Source organism: Lupinus angustifolius, chromosome LG14 (genome assembly GCF_001865875.1).
Source record: "Lupinus angustifolius cultivar Tanjil chromosome LG14, LupAngTanjil_v1.0, whole genome shotgun sequence".
NCBI lineage: Eukaryota > Viridiplantae > Streptophyta > Magnoliopsida > Fabales > Fabaceae > Lupinus > Lupinus angustifolius.
Genome location: NC_032022.1, coordinates 15,343,463 through 15,356,206, shown reverse-complemented (window position 1 = coordinate 15,356,206; position 12,744 = coordinate 15,343,463). Strand labels below are relative to the sequence as shown.

The 12,744-nt window shown below is 31.8% G+C and overlaps 2 protein-coding genes across 2 annotated transcripts; both read left to right on the top strand.

Annotated features, from left to right (window-relative positions):
* On the top strand, positions 1,703 to 2,131 carry LOC109326420 (bZIP transcription factor 2). The gene has a single exon (XM_019559104.1). The coding sequence runs from the start codon at positions 1,703 to 1,705 to the stop codon at positions 2,129 to 2,131; it is 429 nt and encodes a 142-aa protein (XP_019414649.1).
* On the top strand, positions 8,735 to 10,424 carry LOC109326866 (RNA-binding protein 1-like). The gene is made up of 2 exons (XM_019559748.1): positions 8,735 to 9,101; positions 9,246 to 10,424. The coding sequence occupies exons 1-2, from the start codon at positions 8,868 to 8,870 to the stop codon at positions 10,104 to 10,106; spliced, it is 1,095 nt and encodes a 364-aa protein (XP_019415293.1). The 5' UTR covers positions 8,735 to 8,867; the 3' UTR covers positions 10,107 to 10,424.

Here is a 12,744-nt window from a genome sequence, read left to right as displayed (position 1 = left end):
CAGTTGAGCAAGTAGTAGTGCTCATTATAGTTGCATGTTATCTCCCACTCATTGATATTTATTTTACAACAACAAATCCTTAATCTAGATGAGTTAATTAATAATCAAATAGAGTAATTAAGAATCAAATATACATTTTCATCTCTAGAAAGGAAAGGAAGCAAAGCATGATCTTGTTGTATTTGGTTCTTAGTTCTATGATTTATTTGGTTATGCAAGAATAATATTATTTTCAGAAATGATAGTTTTGAGTTTGAAAGGATGGCTAAGTTGATCAAAATAAGATCATGGACATGGATATTAAAGGAATTAGTTTTTTCTCTTATCGATTGAGCTATAAATCCATTAGCATGTATATAACAATATACGAGTCATAGATAAAGCAATGTAATAGATGGGATATCCTCATTCTCTCTTGAATTAAGTTTCCTTTGCTTATGAAAAAAATTATGTACCTAAAGTTAGTTAAATGGTTAAGAAAGTTCACATGCTTCTCTAACTGATATTTCATATAGAAGATATACAGATAAATATAATAAAAAACTATACGTGAGCTTGATACAAAATTTTAAAGTTGTTTAAATAATCTTTATATCTAATTCTGTACAATTCTTCTTTATCAGAAAATTTATTTCTGTATATCACATATGACAAGAATAAGCACGTGAAAATATTCATTATCTCTGTGCCCATTATAAGTCTTCATCCATCATGCACGGTGTTTCCACCAAATAAATCAAGTTTAGTGGATATATATGTATAACTAAAATTAAGAAAAAATTCTTAAGCGTCTGTATCTAGTAGTAACCATGAAAAATTCTGGATTTTTAAATCTTTTTCTAGAACCGAATTGTGTAAACTCAAAGAGTGATTGAAGTATTTAACTAACACTTATTGGGTGCAGAAAAGAATATAAGTTTGGAACCATAAACATAATACCTCAAATGACCCTTTCCAGAATGACTAGTGGAATAGTTAAGGGTCAGGCAACTTTCTAATCAAATGTGTTGTTTATATGTTTTTGTTTGATCCTTCGTTATTAAGCTAAATCTAATCTTCATCAAGAACCCCATTTATCTTACCATAACAAAAAGCTTAGCCTCATCTGAATCCCCACCACCACGCCACCTCATATTAAAGTTTGCATGAAGATAGAATATGCTTCAGCTTTTCACATGTTTAATTATTTATTTCTCCCATTTTAGGTTATTGTGGCATAATTATAATCTATGTATAAAAAGGAGATAGAACTACTAATAAGTAGGTAAAACTTGTAGATGTAACACTAATGTATATATATATATATACCTGGTAAAATATGTGGTTCACACCCATAGATAGGTTAAAACTTAAAAGTCCTTCCAAATAGATATTAGACTATTTTGGTTGAGATCAATAGACTACTTTGATTTGCATATAAGATTATAAGTGAAAGTGAGTAGCAATATACTTTAGGTTAAAAAAGGTAAAAAGAAAAAAACACACGTGATCTGAAGTCTGAACCTAAACTTTTAACTTTGTTTAGACCAATGTGTCATTAGTTTTACAAAATCATTTGTTCTAATGGACCCTACTTGTCTCTCTTTTTTCTCCTTCAAATACTCCTCTCCTTACACTTCACTTCCTCCCTTTCCCCTCTCTACCTTCATTTCCCAGGTTTCTTTTCTTCCTTATTTATCACTTCATTTGAGCAAATTAAGCCATGTTATTCCACCACAAAGAAACGTTCAAGTTTTCATGCCCTCCAGTTCTTGAAACCATGCTATCAGAAAGTGAAATACACGACTTGTTTTCCCTCATTAATCAATGGGAAGAGGACCCAAGTTCCGTTTCGCATGGATCAAACCGTGCTGTTTATTCAACGGAGGAGAGAAAGATGAGGCGCATGCATTCGAATAGAGAATCGGCACGAAGGTCACGATGCAGAAAGAAGAGACATTTAGAGAATATCACGAGAGAAGCAAACCGCTTGAGAATTCAAAACCGGGAACTCAAAAACCGGTTATCTTCCACCATGCATCATCATCTTTTTCTATCACTTCAGAATGAGAAGCTAAAATCTGAATCCATTGACCTTATGTCAAAACTTTTGGATCTATATCAGATTTTAGGCACCATGCTTTCACAGTAGCAGTTGAGCAAGTAGTAGTGCTCATTATAGTCTAAAAGTAGTAACAAAGCAATGAGACTATATATATATATATATATAACTTTTGTTAATATCAGCTCAGAGAAGTTTATAAAAAATGATAAATATGCATTGGGAACTAATATCATTACATATTGATATATTATAAATACCTAGTTTCTCGATACAAGGTTACATTTTTTAAAACTTTATAGTTGGGCTGAGTTTAACAAGAATCTTTTATATATTGATTCCATGTGATCACATTAAGATGGTACGTTATTTAGTTTTTACTAGCTATATATATGTTTATGTATAGGGAATTATTAAGTGATGTGAATGAAGAAGGTGAATTAGTTAGAAAGGTTTTAGAGCCCGAGGATGGAACATGCTTACATACAAGGAAGTGGTTTGAAGAAGCCCCGTGTTGTTGGAAGTACGATGTAGGGATATTGGGGTCTACTTTTTATCCTGTCGTTACCTTTATATCTTTTGGGTTAGCTTTTGTATATTGTAAAAGATAATAGTGAGTGGTGAAGCTTTGCAACAATGCAATAATTGTTTGAGGCTAGCACGATTGGAATTTTAATGGAATATATTGTTGGTATCAACCTAGTTTTAATTTCTTGTGAAGGAATTATATAGGCTATGTGTCACATAAGGAATGCAATAGTTTATTATAGAGGAAATGATTTATAGGGAAAAAGTGAAAAAGTAATTATATAGGCTATGTGTCACATAAGTAAATATGTTTATATCAAACGTACTAAAAGGTTACTCATGAATAAAAGGTAGAAAGGAAAAAAAAAAGGAAAATACATCTAAATGAGAGAAACATTAATAGAAAAGTGAAAGACAATTTAACGAGTTTGTCAGCCAATCATCGTAGATTATGCTTGGTGTGTGCGACTTCCCGTCAATTCAAAGCCACATTTTCATCTTTATAGAGTTAATAGTGTTAGTGATAAAAATTTGCTTTGAGTTGGAGATGATATTATTTATAGTTATCCAAAGGAACCAAACAATTACCACCCAAATAGTGCTATAGTGCTCATGCATTTGGGGTTGACGGGTAAGCCCATATCAACAAAAAGTGGTTGGTTAAGTTATAAGGAAAAACAATGATAAACCCGAGCCATTTTGGGTTGACTGGTAAGCCCATGTGTTGACCATTTTTTTTCTTTGCCGTAAAGCTGCCCTTTTGCCTCTATGTAGTAGGCTCAACCGGAATAACGATTCTCTGTCTCAAAGAATTTTATCTTGGTGTCTCAAGTCAATTACATCTAATTAAATAATATAAAAAAGTTACTTCATATTATTATGATTTTTCTTTTTAAGTATCTGACAACTTTTAATTAAATTGGAATACAATTGAGATATAAAAAGTAGAATATATGTGATCACCCTTCCCTCAATGCAAGGAGTCAAGGACTATATATGATATGTGGTGTTGTAACACCGACTAGTGTTAGAACTAATGTAAACTTGTTATCCTTAGTAGTGATAATACAAATTTAAACTGTAAATCGTGAAAATAATCTTGCACGTATTGTAATTCTCATTTAAACGAGTTGAGTGAACTATTTCAGTTTGTCTCGTTTATAAACTTTCATATGTATATATGTGTGTATTATTAGAAAAATTAGATTTATAGACGAAATTTAATGATGATTAGTAAAGTTTCAAGCTCATATTCTTTGTTAAGTTACCTTTGCCATTAGAAAAGTTGAAAGCTTTGCTTTGTTTCTTTTTAGTTTTTTTATTCATGTTGATCAGTGACCTTGACAGAGGGAGGGATTCTCTAAAAGTGAGTCAATTTGAAGATCTTTTAGTTTTGTATTCATGATTATTAAAGTCCTTCCAATCTATTTATATAATAAAATGAGTATTCTCTTTCCATTTTGTGAGACTATTACCTGGGTTATTAAAAAGTAAAAATGTAGTATACTTAAATCTAATCGATCTCAAAAAAAAAAAACAGCTACAACAATCAATATCATAATAAAATTGGGCATACCAATTAAGTATGGAAAATGATCCTCTGTTCCAAGAAATTCTTGTCCCAATGTACCAAACCAATGAAATCTTATAGGATAGTGTACAAATATTAGTTTATGTTATTATAAATTTTACTTTTAATCAAATAAAATTTTCTGATTGGATGAGGACACCAAATGGGACACCCAATGAGACAGGTGATCCCCATCAGTTAAGTATGAGGTTTATCATTTAACATCTAGATTATTTCCGACATAAAAAATATATTATTTGTAGTAATTATCACTTTAAGTGTTTCACTATATCTGAAAGATTAATAGTTTTGAGTTTGAGTTCATTGTATTTGATAAAATGTCCTTCATAGTGGTTTTATTTGACTCGATCGAGATTATCTCTTATTTGATTAGTGGATGATAGATTTTTTTTTTAAAATACCTTCTAAATGAGATTGTAAAACACATAATTGGGAAAATTCTAGTCTAAGACCACATGAATACACAATATTTTATAGAGTGAACAATGTTTTGTGATGAATTTGACATTTCCTCCAATAAAACTAACAAATTATCTAATCTGTGCTCATTACATCGGTGGAGTATTTGCATGAAAGAATATGCAAATACTTCATTACATTAGGCCAAGATCCATTGTATTTTTCACTCTTCCTAGACCGTTGAACCATGGTGGGGCTTGATGTACATTTCTTATAAGCTTCGATGAAAGGGTCATTGTTCTTCAAACTCCCAGTTGGATAAGAATTAACTCTGATCAGTGTAGAAGGCTGAACTGAACATTGAAGTTTATGAATTGTAGTCTTGGATGGAGGAGGCTTTAGCACAAAATTTGTGTGCCTAATTGTGTTATTATTGGATAGTTGAGGTGTGAGTTTGGAAAACCCAGGCTTGTGTTCCCATGAGAAGGGAATGTTAATTACCTTTTGTTGGTAATAAACATCATTGTAGGTGTAGTTGTTAACGTTGTACTTGGTGAAGTCCATGGTATGAATCAGAATATGAGATTCTGTTTGCTATGATATGCAATAGATTTCAATTTTCCTTAATAAGGGTTTCATAGTTATATTTATGTCACGAGTTTCTTGATTGAATAATTCACGCGGAGAAGAGAAACTAACAAGGTATAAAACATGATAGGTTCACGCCACTTATGACTTATATGCATGATATGAATCATGATCTAATTACGCAACCTTAGAATCTGGCAGAAAGGTTAACGAAAAAGCAAGTGTAATGTCAGCATACAAATAGAATAAGATAGCAAATATTACTTTTCCTCATCTTTTGGGCATCATTTTAACTGAATGCCCAAGAAAAATGCAATTTTTACCCAAAAAGATAATAATAAGCAAGTTAGACTTACAGCTTAATTATATTTACTAACCCTCTTTTAAAAATATTACATTCACATTTCATTATAATTACAGTCACCTCCCCAATATGTGTAAAAAAAGGAATATTATATATAATTTTACTGTAAGTATAATTTACTTTTAGATCATTCACTCTAAAAAAATACCTAAGGCAATCAATTTTGGTCTTTGGGCATAGTTTACACATTTGGTTGGCCTATTTTGTAGCTTGCTCCTGCTCAGTCTTTTGAATTTATATCACAAAATATAAACTGTTTAATTTTTTATACCAATTCTAATTGGTAAATTACAACAAGATAGTAGGAATATTATTGACAATTTGAATAAAGTTTATGGGATTTGTCTGCTAGCCCGTATTTATTGGGCGAGCAGGGCATGAAAAATATGTTCGTCTGCCCAACATGTCATATTCACATACACACAATTCCAACGGGCAAAACATGTGGTCTATGAATATTATTAGATAAAATATTGAACATCAAATATACAGAAATATATGTATTTTGTTAAATGTGAGAAGTGTGTTCCATTTTATAGACATGTATTTGTATATCGAACGTAAGAAACTACTATCATTTTCTTATTTTGTATATTATATATGCATATCTATTATTCATTTTATATTTTATATGTAAATTATGTACATGCATATTTTGTAATATATATTATAATTTTGCCTGTATTGTTCAATTTATATTTATATGATTACTTATTATAATAAATATATGTTTATATTTGTGTATATATTTTTTAGTTTTCTTTAGAGTGGACAGATACATGATATTTCATGTCTTAGCTAAAAATAAACAAACTCATATCCATCCTAATTTAAATGAACATTGTGTAGGCATGAACATGATGGACATAATTTTCAATACTATTAGGGACTAAGAAGGAAATATGATAGTGAGATTTAAATATTTTTATTGAGCAATGATAATATTAGTTAGTTAGTATTATTTGTGTGTTAAATTGTATGCTTCATAAGGAAGCAAGCCCAAGGCTTTATTATTAAAAAGCCTGTTTGGTTATTCGGATTGTGTAGTGTAGTGAGTTAGCTAGGGTTAAGGGTTGTGCCGCCGAAGCGTGTTAATCTCACAATTCTCACCCTTATAAATAGAACCATCGTCTATTTCATTCACATTTTCCAGCGCCACATTTTTTATTCTTTCGCTTTCTCTATTCTTAGCCTGTTATATTAATTTTCTGATTTGCAGCTTCATATTTTTTTTATTGTTCATGGTTTTGTGAATATTATTTTGAAGTTATTTTTCTAGTTAAAGATGGAATAGAAGGGTTACTAATGGTTGGTTGCGATGATTATAAAGAATTCCTCGTACTGAATGCTATAGCCATGGCATGACAGACACGTTTACACCCATAGAATATGAGCAACCTCCATTTTCAATCATTTCATTGTGTTTTTGTTTTTGAAATAATTGAAAATGAATTTGGATCCTTGATTTGCAGAGAATTTTGATTGTGTTGTGTTTAAAACCCTGTCACCAATTCATTGATGTTTGTAACACTCGCCAATAGGATTCATAGTTTTATTTTTTCCCTCGGGTAACTTTCAAACTTATGACAAATTACAGTGACGGAAATTTCTTCTTTCAAATGCGAATTTGAAATCATTTTGTTCCATTTGGATCATGCCGTCGAGTGATGTAATTATAACTCGTTTTAAGTATAAATTAAAACTGTTTTATATTCATTTAATACTCAATATCCTTCTTTCACAATTTGATGCAACAGATGAGCAGATACTGAGTTAAAGAAATTATGTGTTAATTTATTCTTAGCTCTCTAATTACGTTTATGCTGATTCAAGAAGGATGAAAAGTTAAGGAAGTCTTTGTAATGGAAGATTTCTATGACTCAAACTGAAAAAAATCAGTAAATAAAATTAACATATTTACGTCACTCTGAATATGAATATATGATCTTTTAAAAAACAGAGTGCAAAAGAATCTTCAGAAAAATGTCTGGGGACAGTACAATTTAATTGGCATAAAGATTTTGTTTATTGAACAATAATATTTTCAAAAACTCTCCAAAGCAATGAATCAAAATAGCTTGTTTCGGTTGTAATGATTAATAGCATTTACAACACCTAAACAATTTGAATTGGATGTAACCTTTTCAATGGAGGTATATGAAGATGATGACAACATCCTGCATGAAAGGATGAAGTTTAGTTTAAACAGATTAGGCATTGACACAGAACAAAGAAGTTCTTGAACCTAAAATAAATCATTGACACTCATAAGACAATCTCACTATTTTTTCCCAAATCAATTTGATCTATAATGTATCAATAATATAAGGTTTTTATGCTGTCATAGCCATCTCATTGATAAACAATATTGAGTAATATATATTAGCGGTATGAAATTTAAATATTAAATTAGTCTCACTAGACATTTACCATAGAATATAAGTAGCTAACTTGGTATTTGTACATTGTTAAGTTGAAAAATGCCGTGACATTTTGTAGAATGTAAAATACATAATGAGGCTACAAGATGTTGCTTGGAGCAGAGTTATCATGTGCAATAGTGTGCATATTCTTTCTCACCCCATTATATGTTGATTTGTATTTTTGCTTAGTCCATAAAAAATGTCTTTGTAATTTACAAGTTGTAAGGATTAATTAAAGAAAATAAACGCAAATTTATTATTGTTATTCCACATTTTGATTGTTGTTTTGAAGAATTATAGTTCTTTTGGAAGCTGGTTATTACCCAATATGAGTTGAATTTGAATCATCTCATTTTTTGTTCTTTTCAGAATTTGGGTTGTATGTTCAAATCTCGTTGTCAAATTGATGATGGTATTGATGACTAATTTATAAACCTTTAAGCCCTAATAGTGCCATGAAGCCTTGGTGAGTCCTCAAAACAATACCTAAACTCTATATAAATGTTTTTTAAGTGTTAGTTTTTTTAATCTCTCATAGTTTAAAATCTATGCATTGACAGTATGAACTTGTTACAATCAATGTATCATTCACCAAGTAAATAGTGGTTAAGAAATCAACGATGGATGATAATATAAAAACACTTACATTGTCAGTGTCTACATATTAAACTTCTCTTATAAATTGATAAAATTTCCTGATGTAAACTTTTGTGCCGGTAATTTGAATGGTATAGAGAATAAAGGTTGTAGTAAACATTAGGTGAACGAGTCAGTGGGCTTGGTTGGGCCTTAAAAGACGGAAAAAGAATATTTGGTCGAAAGAGTTAAGTGTAACATGCTCTTTTACGAGTGTTACCAGAGCAAACAAATTTGGGGTTTAGGGTTCGTGATTGAATTGGGAATTTAGGGTTGGGGTACAGTACACACACTAGAATGAATTTCAACATGGATTCTGATAAAGCGAAGCTGTTCATTGGTGGGATTTCTCGGGAAACTACCCATGATATTCTGAGAGATCACTTCTCTGTATACGGCACCGTTTTGGATTCCACGATTTCAGTAGACCGCATCACTCGTTACCCTAGAGGTTTTGGCTTTGTTACCTTCTCTGATCTCTCTGCAGCTGAAAAAGCTCTTCAAGACACCCATGTTATTCTTGGAAGAACGGTAATTTTAACCTTTTGTTTAAGTACTAGGTTTCTTCATGTACTTGAATCGAAACGAGTAATTCAATATTTATCTACATTTTCCAAGAGATCATGATAAGCCTATGTTTTATTGTTTAATTTTATTTTGTTTGATTGTGTATAGGTAGAAGTGAAAAAAGCAATACCGAGAAGTGAACAGCAACACCAAAACCAACTATATAGTAGAGGGGTGAGTAACTATAGTAGTAGTAAGAATGACTGTAGCAGCGACCACATTAGGACTAAAAAGATATTTGTAGGAGGTTTATCTGCTGGTATATCTGAGGAAGAGTTTAAGAGATACTTTGAGAGGTTTGGTCGGATAACGGATGTAGTGGTGATGCAGGACAGTGTAACTCACCGGCCTAGGGGGTTTGGGTTCATCACTTTTGATTCAGAAGAATCTGTGGAACATGTTGTGGCGGAAAGTTTTCATGACTTGAGTGGTAGGCAGGTAGAGGTCAAAAGAGCGGTGCCAAAAGAGGGGAACAATGTTGGTGATGGTTATAACAAATTTAGATATAATAAGAGTGAAAGAGGAACCCCTCAAAGTTATCCTCCTCATGGTCCTAGGTACATGTCACCTGGCTTTGCACCTATGCCTTATTATGGCAGTGGTGGGGTTTATGCTTATGGTTCAAATCCATATGGTTATTGCTACACTACGGGTGGGTATGGGGGGGATGTATATGCAATTCCGTCTGATGCTTCTAGGAACTTCTGGTATGGCCCCATGATAGCTGGTCCTCAGCCATGTCAGATTCCTTATGCCAATGCCTCACCAAATGTTGTGTATGCGGGTGGTAGGGTTGGAATAGTAGAGTGTGGTCCTGGAACCAGGGGGTACAATGGCCTTCTTGGTTCTGCAACAAACTGGAAATATGATCAATGTTTTACTGGCAATGGATTTGTTCCTGATTATGTGATACCACTTCAAAGTGAGAAGCACAGTGTTGATCCTTCAAGGTTGAAGGGAAACAAGTGAAATTTCTAGTTAACTGATTGAAATTGTAATTGGGCCCCAATGCCGGCAGGTAAATACTGACTGACTGCTTCTTGTGGATTGTTAATTGTGCTAGATGTTGTAAAAGCTAGTCACTTGCTTTTACTCCATAGTTAAAATCTGTGAAGATACATTCATGTTTCATCAATATGTAGTGTTACAAACTGCCAGGATTATCTATAGGGTTCTATTAGTGTAGAGGATTCAGGCTTCTGTAAATTAACCTTTCTTTCTTGATATGATTTTTCTATTTCTATGCTGGGCTTTTAGCAAGTGTGTATGCTTATCAGTTTTCATAGATGCAATTTGTGCATGAATGTGTGTATAGTCGCTTGGATTTCTCCCTGACCTTTTTTTGAAGAAAAAAAATTATCCGCTATTTGTGTATGGTTCTAATTCGCACTATAATCCCCTGATGTTTACATGGATAGATAGATCATGTTATTACTATGCCATTGAAGGTTGCAATGATATGTTTTACTGATCCCAGGACAATAATGTATGAATAATCTAACTGGAGTAATTCTATGAATTGTAATTTTGCTGTCATTGATTCAAAAATTATATATGCTTCCAAATCTTCACTTGCTCGTATAAATGGTTTGCCATTGTTTTATGCAAACTAGTGTCAGCAGCTTCTTTGCTTTTAAGCCTACATGCTGAGGTTTTGTTTCAGGTTTTGTTTTGATGAAAGTTTCAAGTTTGTTATCCTCTATCAATTGCTAGAAATGCAGATTAGTATATTGTTGGAATGATCTTAAGTTAGTAATTGGAGTTTATAAACAAGCAAAGGGATTTGATAATTACTTTATAAATCCTATTAACATATTCATGAACTTTATGCGGTTATTTGAAGTTACATCTAGGTATATGATGATTCAATAGTTTCTCGCCTATTGTTTCCGTTTTAGCTTAAAGAGTATGATATTGAAAAAATGATCAAAATTAGAAGAAATTATTGTGTAGTTCAGGATCATTATCTCCTCCATATGGATTTTGCATTAATGTTTTAGAATAATTGTGTTTATTCTAAATTAATGGTATAGATATGATTGTGATCATTCGTTATAGACTATGTAACAATTTGTGTCAAATTAGGCATATGGGAACCTTTCATGACCTAGGGGAAGGGGTTGAGATGCTCTCTAATATTGGGTCAGATTCCAACATGTGAAACCAAAAAAATCTAAGATATAGATTTATTATTATTTTAGGTCCCAGCTTATTATTATTTTCGGAAACCTGTGATTGACATAAATGGACACAGGAATGCCTCGTCAGGGTCCGAAATATATTTCTTTGAATTTTTCTATCGGGTGTATTATAATATGATATTTTTTCTGTAATTTGCAAGTCTATTGCCAAAAGTGATATGTTAGGTCCATCTAATATAATTAAATATATAAGGTCTACCTAGACATCTGCATCTATTACTTGGGTACATCAAAATAAGGTTCCCGCGATGACGGCTTGAATTATATTTCGGTAATTTGGTTGATGCATTCAATTTAATAGTTAGGTAGCTCATGATTAATTGATTATAAAGAGTAGGAACCAGGATTTTATCGAGTTTTGTCATTCAGCCAAATGAAATATATGCACGTTAGTTTGGGTCTCATTGGGCGTTTAAAAGCAACTGGGCTTTCCAATACCGTACTTTAAAATCGCTTTGACCGCATTGCAGCTTTCAAATAAAAGCTTGTTTTTTTTGTTACAAATAAAATCTACTTTGTCAACATAAAATGAACAAGTTGAAATCTTAGGGTGACCATTCATAAAAAATATATGAGGGGAATGACGACTACATTTATTTTTAGTAGAGTTGATAGATTTTAATGTTTTACACATTCTTAACAGCAATGTGATTATCTTTTACCTGATTTTCTTCAAATTAACTTTCACTTTGAAATCAAAATGCAGTGTGCTTATAAAAATACTTGTTCAAGTTTCTCTCTTTTCATTGCAGGCAAATGTTTTTATTTTTTTATTGGGTGAAATTTGAACTATTGGTCTCTTTGTCATTTCCTTTGTTAACCCACTCCCGGTCACTTGGTTACCTCGCGACTTCTAACATTAGTATTTCTTTTATGTAATGTCATTATTAAATGTAAGTTCCCTACAAAACATATATTACAATAGTTGATATTCTAAATCGTATATCTAGGCTTAGTATGTTGCTGTTGTAATGAAGTGTGAGTCTACTCGCAATTGAAAATAGAAAAAATGAGATATTCTGTTACAAATTGTCTTACATTTTTAGAAAAATAACGTGTTTCAGCTTCTAAAAGTTTATAGAAAATATTATTACTTAAATATACTAAACATTCTCATTGCAATATTGGTTTTGCAACTGTTTTATCTAGCTAACCTGCTGTACCTATGATGGGTCAGTCAGGACTAGTGGTTGACCCCAAAGCCAAGCAGGGTAACCATTTCACAGATTTTGTGGGAAATGTTATAATAGATTCGTTACATTATCGTCCTTATCTTATAGAAGGAAACACAGTTACAAATTAATATTAGCATCCATTAGTTTTGACAACATTAAGGAAAATAATATATCATCCTACTATATGTTCTACCAATCCTTCTACCTACAAGAAGATGACATATATAATAA